Genomic DNA, 16932 nt, shown 5'->3' on the forward strand with positions numbered 1-16932 from the left:
TGTTCTATGCTGAGATAACAAGCCTACGGATACCTTGTCGCATGATTACAACGCCGACAAAAACACACCCCCAAAGGATATCATGATTACCTTCATGCTTGAGACAACAACCAAGGGTACAAAGCTAGGGTTTCATGGACAAACGACCTGCTGTCTAGCCTGTGTGAGGGTTGCTTTTTCCAAACTTGGAACTCTCCCACACCATGACCACTCTATCCAAACAAGAGAGCTTATTGTTCCTCCATGGACGCCTTCATGCGAAGAAGCAATCAATGATTTGTGAATCCATGATGAGCTAGAAATAGTGATCAATAAGAGATGGCGAGGGTTGCAACCCTTGACATTGAAGAAGGGTGGGTGGGATGAGGGGTGCAAATATACACCATTAAGAACCCAAATAGTGACTTTTCCCAACGACTTGTGCACTCTTGGAGACTAGGACTCTACCCTAACCAGCCAACCTACACACATGGGTGACAAAAAATTGGCAATTTCATAGGCTTTGATACCAACCATCTGTCATGTGCAAGACATGCACTAGCTAATCCCAAGGCTAATCCTGAAGAGGCAACAAGATAAAGACACAGATCAAAACCTGAGTTTGGAGCATAGGTTGCTATTGTGGGCAGGGAGAGACTGGTGGTGGACAAGAGAGGCTATCGGCCAACGTTGGAAGAAAGAAAACACCTGTCGGTTGCAGCAGAATAGATGGAATTTGTCCTGGACATGGCCGTCTACCAGTCGGCCCCTATAAAAGGCAATATTGCTCATCGTTCTAGATTATTCAGTCAAGCATTGGGTTGAGTCCTAGATTTAGGTGTAGATTAGATTTTACCCCTTTTCAAGAAGGCAACCAAGGGTTGCAAAATTTGTACTACCTTTTGTACGTTAGAATATACTAAATACTCAGCTATCTCTCTCTCTCTCTCTCTCTCTTCTGTATGCGTTTTGCATCAACATGTTCCAGGATGGTGTTTAGGGTTGAAAGAAGACTCACAAAGCTTCCACATGTAACATTGGTATCAAAGCATCAAGCTCAACAAGGCTAAAACCCTGATTCACTCCCAAATGAAGGTGCGCAGGTCCAAGGTACAGGAAAGTGCACAAGTACAAGGCCCAAGGAAAGAAACACAAGACATGGAAGAATTCCCACGAGGTTGGTTGGTGGTGTTCCACAAAACCAAAGGGAATGTCAATCCTCTAAGTCGGGTGCCACTTGGGGCACACCAAGAAAGGCTTTCAGGCAACGGTTCCAAGGGAGTGGAGTGAGAGTGCCAGACTCAATATTCAAGAAAGGAGACCAAAGACAACGTTCAGGGACAGGGCAGGAATGGAAAGGAGACAAGATGGAACAAATCCACAGATCTTTATCAAAGTTGGAGCGGATTTGGAGACCAGGCCGGGTTTTCAATGAAAAGGTTGCCAGGAAGGGAAGGATGACAGGTTGGGACTCGGTGAATCGATAATGGTATGATGACAGTCATCCAAGGTTGGAATCCCATCAAGTTTAGCAGAGGGGAATGCCATGTGCAAGACATGCATTGGCTAATCCTGAAGAGGCAACAAGATAAAGACACAGATCAGAACCTGAGTTTCCAGCAGAGGTTGCTGTTGTGGGCAGGGAGAGACTGGTGGTGGATAAGAGAGGCTATTGGCTAGGGCTGGAAGGCTGAAAACACCTGTCGACTGCAACAAAAAAGATGGAATCTGTCCTGGACCTAGTCGACCAACAATTGGCCAATCCATCAATTTATTCCAAGGCCTATATAAGGCAATATTGCTCATCATTTTAGATTATTCAGTCCAGCATTGGGTTTTACCCCTTTTCAAGAAGACAACCAAGGGCCGCAAGATTTGTACTACCTTTTTGTACATTAGAATATCCTAAATACTCAGCTATCTCTCTCTCTCTCTTCTCTCTCTTCTATATGAATTTTGCATCAGCATGTTCCAAGATGGTGTTTAGGGCTGAAAGAAGACTCCCAGACCTTCCGCATGTAACACTATCGACTTGTGCCTAGAGTCACCACGAAACGTTTCGACCCCGAAATGTTTGAACTCGATACGTGGAGTTTCAACCCAAAACATTTTACCCCCAAACAAGTACGGACCAAAATGCCTGTGTGTATATATATATAATCAAGAGATATAAGTATTAGAAAAAAACCCCAGAAAGAACAAGGAAAAATTAGCCGTTTCAACTGCACATTTCAGGCAAGTGTTTCAGTGAAACTTCGAAACATTTCAGGCATTTCAAAGGTTTCACATTTCAGGGCTGCTGAAACACGTTTCACAGTTACCATGGCCTATGTGGAGACAAGTGCAACAAAAACAACACAACACACACAAGAGTCCTAAACTACTGTTTGTATTATGTAAAAGAAGAAAGTATACAACTGAAAATCCAGTACAAAGAGTGGCTAAGAATGCAAACAGTGTTCATAGCCAAACACCTTCAAAAGATCTCCTTGACCAACCCACATGTAATGCTATGGACAAGGCCTACATCGAGAAGCAAATGATTCTGACGATTTTGTTGGAGACATAAATACCTATCCCAGGTCGTCGTTTCCTTATGTGGGCTACCTTCATGACTTCATAAAAGAGCGCCCAAAATATTAGTAAAATGTCCACGACTTGTGCAAGTTCTCGACAACATTCATTAATGGTACTCAAGGAGGGTGGGTGGGATGAGGGATGACTTTTCCCAACAACTTGTGCACTCTTGGAGACTAGGGCTCTACCCTAACCAGCCGGCCTACGCCACACGGGAGACGAAAAGAAAAAAATTGGAAATTTCTTAGGTTTTGATACCAACTATAGACTTCTGCCTGTGTGCAAAAGAGAGAGAGAGAAGCATGCAGTGGAAACAACACATAGCAAACACAAGAGTCCTGAACTACCATCTGTATTATGTACCAACTGAAGACTTGTGCCTCTATGCAAAATAGATAGAGAGAAGTGCAGCAGAAACAACACACAGCAGTGAGCACACACGAGACCTAAACTAATGTCTGTATTATGTCCAAGAAGAAAGGATACAACTAAAACTCTAGTATAAAGGGTGGCTCAGAATTCAAACCGCTATTCATAGCCAAACACTTCAGAAGATCTCCTTGGCCAACCTACATGTAGAGAAATGCTATGTACAAGGCCTACACTGAGAAGCACATGATTCCAACGGTCTTGTTGGGCACATATATATACATATCCCTGGTTGTCGTTTTCCTTCTGTCGCCCACCTTCATGACTTTATAAAAGAGCACCGAAAATAGTGGTAAAATCTCCACGACTTGTGCAAGTTCCCACAACATCCATTACCGGTGTTCACGTGTGTTGTCCGCCTGACCCAGGCCAAGCCCGACTCTGTCACCATTTGGTCCCTTCCCTAGTCTTGACCAATGTTTCACACACTGAGCGGAGCCAAGGTGTGACGGGGATTTTCCAGCGAAGAAACCTAAAGCATTTACTGGCAAAGTTTGGCCTGAAAGATGGCTATGCAACACGAGCACCATGGGATTTTTATCAATAAAGTGACTTATAATGCTTATAAGTAAATATGTTCACACATCATTAATGAAGGACTAGACATATTATTATTTTGGGCATGGACAAGTGGACAAAAAGAGGAGCCTACATGAAACTTGAGCTACAAGCCTCCGAAAAGCATAAAGTTGATATTTTTGGGCAAGTTCAGCTATTTTGGCAAAAAGGAAAAACAAATCCAAATATAGAGCAGAACGACTCAGCTATTTTGGCAAAAAGGAAAAACAAATCCAAATATAGAGCAGAACGACTCTCTTAAAGCTGAGTGGGGGCTTCTCTTTTGGCATCGTCAGCAGGGGACCTGTTATCTCCAGCCAGCAGCAGTCCTTTCCCTCTCTCCGCTTGCGCTAGCCGTACTCTGATGTGGGTGGTTGTGCGTTGGCCGTACAGCAAACAAGCAGGGTTCTTTCCTTGTGCTGTCCGAACAACAGCCGCCAGCAGGTACAGCAGCTGGAGCCTGGAGGGCCTTGCACTGGCCGTACAGCAGCACTTGTTTTCAGCAACTGTACAACAGTTGTACAGCCATACAGGACCCAGGCCCACACATGTGGTGTCAAACAGGGCCCTTTCTCTCGCAGATTTGGGGCTGTTTTGGAGGAATCAGGGACAGCGCTATTTTGGCTGATTTGAGGCTCTGTTTTGGGGCTGTTTTGTTGCGGAGTTTGGGGCTATTTTGGCTCCGTAGCGGACTGTTTCATGGACTGATTATGAGTTGATTCATGGGACTGTTTTGAGAGAGTTTTCAGATGGCTTTTTGGTGCTGTTTTTTTATCTTGGCATTGAACAGATATCTGGGCAAGAGATTTGCTAATGCTTGGTTGGAAAATCCGATGTTGAATGCACCCGCACCTTGGTTTATTGTAAATGCTTCTCTCTCAATAAAGAAGTTCCTATGGGGGGCCGGCCGTTCCGGCTCAGTGCAGTGTTATTATATTGTTTATCGTTCTTCCGCTCTGTTTTTCATGCTGTGTCTGGTATTCGAAGTGTTGGTCTATTGTTCCGGGTTCCCTATTAGTTATAGACTCTGCCCATGTATGTGCGCTGCCTGTATGAGGCCCCACAAGCGCCTGCCTACGCACCTACTGTCCTTCTGCGCCAGTCTCAACCAATGGTCGGCTGCCTCGTGCCACTCTTGGAGTAGAAGTGTCACAATTTTGGCCAAAGCTGGTAAGTTCCATGCCCTAGTGGCCTGCATACTGTTGCATCAAGATGATAGGTCCTCTTCCTTGCCATGCAATGCCCATGCATCTCTAGTTCACTGATGTTTCTCTTACCCCTTCTATAGATTTAAGGTGTCAGGTTTTTTGTCTCTTTACCTTTTAGTAATTATCTGCTTTTATGGTAGTATATGCAACCCCATTACATTGAACATTTTGTTATTTCTATTAAAAGATTCTAGAAACAATAGGGGCAAATATTGATGTCTATTTCAGGAGTCTTTCAGTCTTTCAAGGAATCTGTCACGCACATTTGACACATGATGTGGGGTTAGAACAATTGATATATTTAGGCCCATGTGAGCCCTGAAAACGCAAGAAAGTGACAGGCTAAAAGCATAGTTTCTCACAAAAATGCATACCAAGGACGGTTACTAGATTATGGTCAAGCTTTAGCTGCTTGGGAAAATGAAAGGCAACAACAAGTAACAGAACAAAAAGAACAATATCGCGAGTTTAGCAGTTTAAAGTTAAAAGAATCTTTGCAGTGACTGGATGACCTTTACCTTGGCCAGCAAGGTTTTGCCTGTACCAGGCTCTCCATACAGAATGACGCCCTTAGGTGGTTTGATACCAATGTCCTCATATAGCTCAGGGTGAGTTAAGGGAAGCTCCACTGCTTCTTTTATTTCTTGAATTTGTGCATCAAGTCCTCCTATGTCGGCGTAAGACTCAAGAGGTGCCTTTTCAACCTTCATCACTGAAACCATTGGATCTACTTCATCTTGCAGAAGGCCAACAACAGAAAGAACCTGTACAAGGACCAAATAATCTTAAGTTCAAAAGACAGAAAAATGTACACGTGTGTACAAAACACCAAGAGCCTACACCCTCAGTAGAGGTGGAACATGCAGTTTTGAACTCTAATAGACATGCAGCTAGAATTTGTGTCTGTATCATTTGATGAGGTTTTATAAATGGTTTGTGGATACTCAGAAGCCTGTTTTTGTTGACTGCATTCAGTAGACAATGCAAAACTCAACAGCAGCAGGAAATTTGAATTCCATGTGACAACCATGACTAACATCTGAGTAGTCACAAATCAGCAACATAATAAATTGTGTGACATAATCTTCTTAATCATGAAGTGCTCTGAGGTCTACATTCCCCATTGCAGAGACAACCTTGCATTTTGCTCAAGTCCCTGCTGTTAACCCTGCATTCAAATCTTTTCAAATCTTCTTAGTTCAAAAGGCGACATGCTCGTATGCAGACATACACACACATTTACCAGATGGAGAATATCACGTCCTCCACTCTACAGTAAACTTACAAGAAAATTGCAGCACATAACCTACTCCGATTCATAGTCATGGCTCACAAGATCGGAGTTTAAGCAACATGCAGTTATATGTTAGGGTTAGGGTTCCAAAGGCAGAGACACACAGAATCAACACCAGCAAGAACACACTGAGAAGATGTTGATTGATGCTCACACAAAGAGGGATAGCATAGACTGTGTGGAGCTGGAGTGTTGACTCCATAATATCAAAATACAATAATAGTGGTGTCCTTTCGCACCAGACGTCCAAGGGGAAAAACCCAAAGGGAGAAAAGTGTCCTTGGTTAGCCCATGTTCACATGTGGCACTACCGTCGTCACAGGGGACGGAAGGGACGGCTGCTTGGAACGCGGGCACGCCGAATCGGTACGGAACAACGACGGAGACGGACGAACGTCCCCCACGGCGTGTCACTCACAAGGGACGGGGACGGGGACGGGGACGCCGCAGGGACGGGGACGGGGACGGCTCTGTGAGGGGACGGCAAAGAGCCGTTGCGTTTTTTTCTGGCTGTTTTTTTGCCGTTGCGCTCGCCGTTTTTGGCCGTTGCACTTGCCGTTTCTAGCCGTTTATGGCTGTTGGCTTGGCCTTGGGCCTTGGCCCTTGAGCCTTGAGCCTTTGAGGCTTGGCCCTCTCTCTCTCTCTTGCCCTTGAGGCTTTCCTCTCTCTCTCTTGCCTATCTATATAAGAACAAGCCTCCACAAGGCTACAAGCACACACAACTCTCAAGGCTCAAGCTTTCAAGCTTCTTCTAGCTTCCAACTTCCAAGTTCCAAGCCTCTAGGCTCTCACACAAGGCCCGCGGGCCGCCGCCCTACTATCTCGATTCTAGAATCTAGACTCTCTCTCTCTCTCTCTCTCTCTCTCTCTCTCTCAAGCCTCTTGAGTCTTCCAACTTCCAAGCCTCTAGGCTCTAGGCCTCTCTCTCTCTCTAGTAGCTAGCTAGGTTGCATATCATGATTGTATACTCCATGCATATAGCTTTGCATTCTCCTAGTAGTAGAGCTCCATCCCCTGCACACTTTATACCCGCTGTATGGTACAGGATGGAGCTAGCTAGGTTGCATATCATGATTGTATACTCCATGCATATAGCTTTGCATTCTCCTAGTAGTAGAGCTCCATCCCCTGCACACCCCATTGTGCCGATTCACAAAACAGGGGATATGCTCGATCCGAGCAACTACAGGACGGTTATGGTTGGCCACGTGCTGGCCAAACTCTATGGTGCAGTGCTGGAGCAAGAGCTTAGCTTATATGCTGAGCGAGCAGGTTTACGCTCATCAGGGCAAGCAGGCTTCAGGAGAGCTTTCTCTACCACTGACCATGTATTCACTTTGAGATGTATGATTGATCAGGCCAGAGTGAGGAAGAGAAAGCTCTATTGCTGCTTTGTGGATTTCCGCAAGGCATTTGACACAGTACCACGAGAGAGGCTCTTTCAGCGCCTGCAGTCTCTTGGCATACCAGCAGATATGACATGGGGCATCTATGCATTATATGAGCAGGTTTTTGGGCGAGTCAGATGTCCAGGAGGTATGTCCGAGACTATTGCTGTAACGGGAGGCGGAACGCGTGTATTGGAATCGTATAAATGTGAACTAGATTCTGAGCACTTAACACTTGTTACACCAGGAATCCTTGAGACACATCCATGCTCACATATTCCATTGCTGTCCGGCCTGTTTTATGCAATAACCAGTCCAAAACAGCAACTTTCCATCGCGAGAAATCCACCTGTAAAGGGTCCTACAGCCCTGTGGAGGTCCCTAGAGCTGTCCTGTATTGTCCAAGTTGACTTTGGACACCTGTAACCAGCCCAAAACTCGCAATAACCAGAAAATACAGGTCTGAAATTTACCAACCAGCCCTTTAGAAGAGTGTGGGGATCATTATCCAAGCTTGTGTGAGTCCGGGAAGCAAGCAACCAGCCCTGTAGCAACTCCCAAAGCTTCAATCAGCTCTCCAATGTGTTGAATGATGAATAAAACAGCCCAAAAGGCCTCTTGAGGGAGGCGCCTTTCTCCAGTGCCACCTAAGGGGCTTGGTGGGTGCACAAACTGGTTGACATGTGTCCCCCATAAGGTGTCCAGGTAGGTGTCCAGCCCATAGTGCTCCATTTGTCCTGTTTGTATAAGTTTAGGTCCAACCAAATGGAAAATGGCCATAAGCTGTAAATTGAGTGTGGACGCACTTACCACCTGCAAAACCCATAAGCCCACAGTTTTAGGCCCAAGCAGGAGTGCACACACGTGTCCACAAGGTGCCCGGGCGTCCCCGGTCCCTCGGACTTCACAGGCCAAAATAACAAGCATTGTCCAGGCAGCAAGACAATGTCACACAAAGTAAAATAAAGTTATGGCATGCATCATTTATGCGTTGTGCACATGTAAACTTGGAGAACCACCTATCATCATTCTTGTACTTGAAAATATTCTGCCTGCCATCATAACACACCATGTGTGCATGGCCGGAATCCACACGGGCACCGCCCGAAAGTCCACAAATGTCCTGCCATGTCCTTGGACTCATATGCATCCACTCATATGATCCATACACATGCCCAGGTATAATACATACATGCATCCGCATGTTTCTAGGCCTGACACGCATCCGCATGTCCCTAGAATATAGGGATTTGTGACATCCCTCCAGTAGTACCAGCATCTATAGAGTGCTCACGGCCTCTATATACAAAGCTGATTTTCTTCTCTTTGTAAGCCTTAACAGGCTCTAAACGGTGATGCCAGGGCATCCCCAACAAAACATCACAACCTGTAAGAGGAGCCACTAAAAAGCTCTCATAGTCGAGGTAGTCCTGTATATGTACACGGAGCTTACCAATGACCGGAGTTACATCAACCTGTTTGCCCTCAAAGGCGGCATCTGCATTCATTTGCATTCCCATGTCTTCCACATTGAGACCTATGGCGGCAGCCATTTGTACGGATATAAAGTTATCTGTGGAAGCATCATCAAAAAGAAACAAAGCGGGTTGATCCTTCAATTTGCCCCAAGCCTTGCATATGACTCTACTCTTGGGCTCATGCCCTGTATAACCCTGCACATCGGGTACAACATTCACAAGAGGCTTTTGCACATTAGGCTCAGCATTCTTAGGATTCTGTGGGCATTTAGGATATATATGATCTTTACTGCCACACTTAAAGCATTTTCTAGCCTTCCTGTACTCTTCCAATTGCTGTTTTGAGAGCCCAAAATTGTGGCGTTTACCCCCCGGCTTCTTTTCGGAGTCATCCTTTGCATCTCGGCCATCTTTGGGAGCATTCTTAGGTGGCTGTCCACCCTTTTTCTGGTCATAACCAGCCCTGAATTTGCTCTTGTTTTGACCTGCAAATGGCTTATTTGTGGGTGCTTTTATGTGCAAGTTCTCCGCAATCATGGCTGAGTGTATAAGCTCTTGTATGGTCTTATTTGGGTACACTCCCAAGCTTTGTTGGATGATGTGATGGAGCCCCGATTCAAACTTTCTCTTCTTCTCGTCCTCTCCAATCTTCATGAAGGGAGTAACCTTGAGAAGAACTTTCCAAAACTTTGCTATGTATGAAGCAACGGACTCTCCCTCATCTTGGGACAGCCAATCCCACTCCTTGCGTACATCCTTTGCAAAGTTTGGTGGTAAGAATTGATCATAAAACTGAATTTTGAAAGAAGACCAAGTTGGGGCAGCACTTCCATCAAGTATTTTTGCAAGCCACCAATCACTTGCCGTATCCTTGAGATGCATTCCCACATGCCTGAGCATAGACTTTTCCGAAAAGTCTTCATTGCAAAAAGCTATCTCAAACTGTCTAATGAAAGCAAGTGCTTTGGTAGAGTCCATCCGTCCCTGAAAGTTTTCAAACTTTACATCCTCGTCACCGGACTTGAACTCTCGAGGCTTCTTCCTTCTATATGCATCCCTATGTACATCTTGTTCATCTGCATGATGATGATGCCGCGATGAAGATTCACGATCCCTCTTCGTTCTCTCTTGAGCCACACTCTCCAAATGAGTGGAAAGCTCAACACGAGAATGGACATGTCTTCTTGGAGCAAAGCGGGAATGAGTAGAGGATCCCTCATCCTTACTCTTCTCTAGCCTTGCACCAGGGACTCTTGTCCTTTCAGCATTTGGCACTTGCTGTGCTCTTTCTGCTTGTTGTGTATCATGTGCATCACCACGGGCAGCCATGAGGGGTGGCTTCTTGAAAGCCAAACTACCATCAGCTTCAGTGTATACATCACCCTTAACCATTAGGTATGCAAGTGCAAGCTCTCGGGGTTTCTCAACATCCATTTCCTTTGCAATTGCTTCAAAAGTGACTTCATGGACCGAAGCCTTTGCCTTCGCAGCCAACACCCTTTGTACATCCGGGTCATTTTTCAATGACCTAAGCTCTTCGGTTTCAGCCCTATAGCGTCGCACTTGACGCCTCAAAGATTCCAAATCAGAATGCATAGTGTCATGAGTACCTGCATCTCCATAGACATCATTGCCTGCAGCATCTCTTGCATCCCTTGTACCATGAAATTCACGGTCCTGTGTGTTCTCCACACTGTCAGAAATGTGGCTGTCCATGACACTCAAATCAGGTCACCACTTATGATTCCAAGCCTCAGACCGTTTTCCAATGAAGGGAAAAACCGAGCTCTGATACCAATGTAACGGGAGGCGGAACGCGTGTATTGGAATCGTATAAATGTGAACTAGATTCTGAGCACTTAACACTTGTTACACCAGGAATCCTTGAGACACATCCATGCTCACATATTCCATTGCTGTCCGGCCTGTTTTATGCAATAACCAGTCCAAAACAGCAACTTTCCATCGCGAGAAATCCACCTGTAAAGGGTCCTACAGCCCTGTGGAGGTCCCTAGAGCTGTCCTGTATTGTCCAAGTTGACTTTGGACACCTGTAACCAGCCCAAAACTCGCAATAACCAGAAAATACAGGTCTGAAATTTACCAACCAGCCCTTTAGAAGAGTGTGGGGATCATTATCCAAGCTTGTGTGAGTCCGGGAAGCAAGCAACCAGCCCTGTAGCAACTCCCAAAGCTTCAATCAGCTCTCCAATGTGTTGAATGATGAATAAAACAGCCCAAAAGGCCTCTTGAGGGAGGCGCCTTTCTCCAGTGCCACCTAAGGGGCTTGGTGGGTGCACAAACTGGTTGACATGTGTCCCCCATAAGGTGTCCAGGTAGGTGTCCAGCCCATAGTGCTCCATTTGTCCTGTTTGTATAAGTTTAGGTCCAACCAAATGGGAAATGGCCATAAGCTGTAAATTGAGTGTGGACGCACTTACCACCTGCAAAACCCATAAGCCCACAGTTTTAGGCCCAAGCAGGAGTGCACACACGTGTCCACAAGGTGCCCGGGCGTCCCCGGTCCCTCGGACTTCACAGGCCAAAATAACAAACATTGTCCAGGCAGCAAGACAATGTCACACAAAGTAAAATAAAGTTATGGCATGCATCATTTATGCATTGTGCACATGTAAACTTGGAGAACCACCTATCATCATTCTTGTACTTGAAAATATTCCCCCTGCCATCATAACACACCATGTGTGCATGGCCGGAATCCACACGGGCACCGCCCGAAAGTCCACAAATGTCCTGCCATGTCCTTGGACTCATATGCATCCACTCATATGATCCATACACATGCCCATGTATAATACATACATGCATCCGCATGTTTCTAGGCCTGACACGCATCCGCATGTCCCTAGAATATAGGGATTTGTGACAATTGCTAGCACCATTGGTGTGAAGCAAGGATGTCCACTTTCCCCCACGCTATTTGGGTTATACATTGATGAGGTGGCTGACTTCATTACACGGGGAGGCGGAGATGGAGTTGATTTAGCAGGTACCTCAGTACATATTATGCTCTATGCTGATGATATTGTATTAGTGTCTGAGTCTCCAGGTGGTCTACAGCAGCATCTACATGCACTCGATGATTTCTGCACACAGAGGGGTCTTACTGTGAACCTTGGGAAAACCAAGGTTATGGTCTTTCATACATCGAGACAGGGCAGGAGTCAGCTGACATTCACTCTCGCAGGATGCCAGGTGGAGGTGGTGACATCATACGTGTACCTAGGGGTTACCTTCTCTGCAGCAGCCACACGCTTCACCATGGGTTCAGCAACCAGAGCTAGATTGACACGGGGATATGCAGCATTGGCTATGCTAGAGAGACAGTGCCACCAGGCGCATTTTCAGGAGCCCCGGACAAAGGGGTGGCTATTTGACACATTAGTCACACCGGCATTGATGTATGGAGCAACGGTATGGGCGCCAAGCCTTGCTACACGTTGGTGGACACAGATAGAGAGACCACACGCCTTCATGATGGCACGCATGATACGCAGCAAACCGTCAGTACCTCATGACATTATCCGAGCAGAGTTTGCTGCGCCTCCTATGATGGTAGAGGCCATATTTCAAACTATATGCCTGCTAGACAGATTCAGAGAGATGCCACAGGACAGATTGTCATACAGAGCTTTTGAGGCATCTAGACAGCTGGCAGAGGCAGGAGACAGAGGATCATGGTATGCACAGGTCACACATTGGTTCTCAGGCTTAGACATGGATCATCTACCACCATTCCAGTATGACAGGGATACACCACATATCTGTCTCTCTCATAGTGAGAGGAACAGAGTATTGAGAAAGGATCTATGGCAGCTCTATACACGAGAGACATGGATATCGCCTACACAGCCTCTTCCACCGAAGATGCTATACTACAGAGATCACTTCATGAGTATCACTGATGATGGATTTATAGAGAGGCCTAGATACATGGAGGGCTTTTACCACACGGCTCCCGAGTGGCTATCGGTCAGCTCAGAGTTTCATCACATCGATTGGAGATTGAGACTAGCAGAGCAGCACGGATCCCCCGAGAGGAGAGGGTATGCAGATTGTGCAGAGAGGAGGTGGAGAGTGAGGAGCATTATGTATGCAGATGCAGAGCATATACAACCATCAGAGAGAGATATCCCATTTTATTCAGAGAGCCACATTCCCTACGCCAGATCTTTGAGGCAGCAGACCAGCGCATACTGGGGAGATACATTCTAGACATGCAGCGCCACAAAGAGACATTATTACAAGCTCAGACAGCTCCAAAGGGGGGGCGACAGACACAGATTACTACATTTTTTCAGAGATCCTTCCCCCTCCCAGCCCCTACACAGCAGGGAATTACTCTCCAGAGAGCAGAGACACTTAGAGCCCGCAGGAGACAGAGGACACCTGGCTTTCGGACACCACGCCTATACCAGAGAGAGAGATGACAGAGATCAGAGCTCAGTTTCACAGAGAGGGTGCGGAGCGACTGGCTCGCTTCAGAGCACACCCAGGCATGTTCTTCAGGGAGCTGTGGACACCCCCTTCACTGATGTATACCATTTTATACCCCCAGTATGGTACAGGATGGAGCTAGCTAGGTTGCATATCATGATTGTATACTCCATGCATATAGCTTTGCATTCTCCTAGTAGTAGTGTTGGGTTTTATGCTGTGTATGCACCCAGAGGAGTGCTAGTGATCATCAGTAGATTACTGGGGCACTTTTTACTTCAATTAGTGGAGGTTTTTTCCCCCAGATTAGCTTAGTTTTTTTTTTTCCGAGAAAAGATCCTTTCATTAGTTATATAAAAAACGCCCGTAGGGCTACAAAAGATCTCGCCTGCTCATAAGAGAGACAGAGCAGTGAATACAGCATGGCAGCCCGGGAGACTCTCCCTAGGTGCTGCAAAATACAAGCATCAGTACAAAGAACTGAGAGGCTAAATCATACAATAGGGGGGGGGAAGAGCCAAACAGGTGGCCTGTAGTGCCCACGGGGGGATCCCGTGTGTAAGGTGTAGAAAGGGCCACAGCGCCAAGTGGTGTGAAAGGCCTGGCGCCGTAAGATCGCCTCATCCGAGTCTCCCCGGATGCGGTCGTACTATCCTCGCAGGGTGTGGATCAACTCCTGCCAAATCCCCCGTACAGTCTCTGCTGGTGCTCCAATCTCCCCTCAAAGGCCGTAAAGCACCGGGCCCTCCAGGTGAACCAGATGGTGAGGCTGCTGAGGAGCTCCCATCGTAAATCCCTCTCCTGTGTCCAGCTGGCGGACGAGAAATCCGGTGCCGGAACCAGGCGAGGCTGGCCCCTAATAAATCTGATGGCCTGACTGTCTTGCTCCATCTCATAGCCCATAGCAGGCCCTGACGAAGTCGACCAAGCAGCGGCACCCCACGTAAACATACCCTCTAGAGAGAGGGGGGGGCAGAATACGCAGCATCCGCAGTCAAATCTGCTGCGCCTGAGGGCAATCCCAAAGGCAATGTCTCTGTGTCTCCATAGGGTGGCCGCATCGGACGCAGGCCGCCGGAAGACCGCTGTAAACAAGCCAAGTACCAACTGCTGAGCCCCTGTGGGCGACCAGCCACTAAAAAGTCGAGATCCTGCGGGCCTGTCGACTAGCCCAAAGCCGAGCCCAAAAATCCTCCAGGAACTCCTATGAGAGTCCCTGTAGTCGCCAATGCCCCGCTGCCGCTGGAGAGATGTCAAAATATGTCGCCCCAGCCGAACAGTATACTGGAAAAAGGTGATCTCTGTGGCCTCAGGGGATGCATAAGGATCATGCCACTCGTACTCCCCGGGGTCCCACTGTAGCCGGGCCAAGGGGCGCGCTGCATATGCCCATATGCGCCAATCCGGGAGCACATCAGCAGGGTCGGGGTCAATATGCCACTTCCGAGAAGCGGCGGCCACTACCCGAATCCTCTGAAAGGTGCACTCTGCAACCAAAGGCGACTCCACCTCCACTCTCTGGAGTCTGCCCTCATCCTGAATCTCATAGTAGAGGCAACTACCATCCTCAGTGCAAGCTCTGACAGCAATCAGGATCTCCAACTGTGTAAAGGCTCCCATCCACCGTGGGGCCACTGGCTCGAGAGGCGTGAACCACTCCTCTGTGAGTGCCTCCTGAATATCATCCCTCATAATCAACCCCCCTCTGAAGTGACTCAGCCTCTCCACCTGGATCTCCTCTGGTAGACTGCAGAAGGCCTGCCAGTCTCCAAAACTACGAGCTAGGCCTGCCGCTAAAGGCCCCCAGGCTAGCCGAGGCCGAGAACCCAGCATATGACCCTGCTCTGTGCGAACCGCTGGGCTCCAGATGAGCGGCTGTCTGGCCCGCTCCTCAACACAAGAAGGAGGTCGCTGAGAGAGCCCCGGTCTCAGCAGCTCCCAAGCTCTCAGGATACTCAAAGCAAATCTGTCCTCCCATCCTCTACTGAGGCCTGTCCTCCTCATCTCTATAAAGATCCAGCGAATCTCTGGTGCCCAAGTGCCCCCTGCTGGGGACGCCCGAGCCTGCAGCCGCTGCAAGAGGAGCTCTTTCCAATGCTCAGCGCCTGGAAGCAACCCCCGAACGATAAGCTTCCCCAATAAAGCTCTACTCTGATCGACTGGATCTATAATGCCCAAACCTCCCTGAGCCAGCGGAAGTGTAATAACTACCCATGCAACCTTTGCCCGAGCTGGCTGACCGTCCCGCCCAGACCACAAAAAGTTCCTGATCAGCCTCTGTACCTGGCTGATAAAAGAGCTCGAGAAGATCCAGCAAGACGTAATGTACCACATGGTCGCTAACAGCACCTGATTTGCCACCACCACCCTCCCAGCCAAGGATAGTCGAGCTGTACTCCAATACAAAAGCTTCTTCTGAATGCTCAGAAGAAGCGGGGCAATCTGCTGCTCAGGTGACAAATCTAGGCCAATCTGGCATCCCAAATACCGCACTGCTGTGCCTGGAGGAATCCATCTAAAACCGGGGTCCGGGCTCCATGCCGGAGTGGGAGCACTACTGATCCAAAAGGCCACTGTCTTGCGCCAATTGATCAATGCTCCCGAAGCTGCACTAAAAACCTGGAGCGACTGCTCTGCCCGAAGAAGATTGGCCTCTTGGCCATGCAAAAGTAAGCCCGTGTCGTCTGCAAACTCGGCATCAAGCAGGTCCTCCCCCCGGACTGGGAGCTGAAGTCCTCTCAAACCGACCTCCTCTGCCGTCAAATACATTCTCATAGCCTCCGCAAAGAAGAGAAAAAGAAAAGGGGCGAGGGGACACCCCTGACGGACTGATCTGGTCAGCTCAAAACTCAGCCCCCGTCCTCCTGCAATCAACACCTGGCTGCGAGCTGTGGAATACAGAGCCGCCACCCCTCTGATCCATCCTGGCTCAAAGCCCAGGCGAAGCATAGTGCCCTCTAAGAAACCCCAATCAACTCTATCGTATGCCTTCTCAAAATCGAGAAGCATCACGACCAAGTCCTCGCCAAGAAATCTAGCTCGGGCCGTCGCCTCCCAAAAAGTAAAGATGTTGTCAAGGATACTGCGCTCCTTGACAAATCCTGTCTGAGTAGCATGAATCAACTTCCCTAGGAACGGCTGGATCCTCAAACTCAAGGCCTTTGCTAAGACCTTGTAGACAGTATTGAGGATCGTAATAGGCCTCCAATGCCTAATATCATCTGATACTCCCTCCCCCTTGGGGATAAGATAGATCAAGCCCTGAAAAGCTCTGCGGCATCACCCCAGTGTCCAAAACATGCTGAAAGCCCCTGCGGAGGCCTGGCCCCAAAAGGTCCCAATAGCGCATAAAAAAGGCCGGCGTCAGTCCGTCCTCCCCTGGGCAACTATGTCGCGGCAGGACCCTCAAGGCCTCGGCAAGCTCAATCTCTGACAGAGGCGCACCTAGAACTGTACGCATACGGTCTGTGACCCTCCTCTGCACATGGGCCCACTCAGTCTGTCTGCAAACATCTCGATCCTCAGTGGGGCAGGCTCCGCTGAAAGCAGGTCTCTATAGAATG

At 47.9% G+C, this 16932-nt stretch overlaps 1 protein-coding gene across 1 annotated transcript in view; it reads right to left on the reverse strand.

The window, feature by feature from the left end:
• The window catches only part of LOC147623016 (26S proteasome regulatory subunit 4 homolog A-like), a 54607-nt gene that overhangs the window by 18805 nt on the left and 18870 nt on the right, over window positions 1-16932 (reverse strand). The window contains exon 2 of the mRNA XM_086821031.1: window positions 5270-5515. Coding sequence (XP_086677157.1) covers window positions 5270-5515 — 246 coding nt within the window. The remainder of the gene's footprint in view (window positions 1-5269; window positions 5516-16932) is intronic.

The sequence above is a fragment of the Cibotium barometz genome, chromosome 27 (genome assembly GCF_041138505.1).
Source record: "Cibotium barometz isolate CiBa-2024 chromosome 27, ASM4113850v1, whole genome shotgun sequence".
In the NCBI taxonomy this organism is placed as follows: domain Eukaryota; kingdom Viridiplantae; phylum Streptophyta; class Polypodiopsida; order Cyatheales; family Cibotiaceae; genus Cibotium; species Cibotium barometz.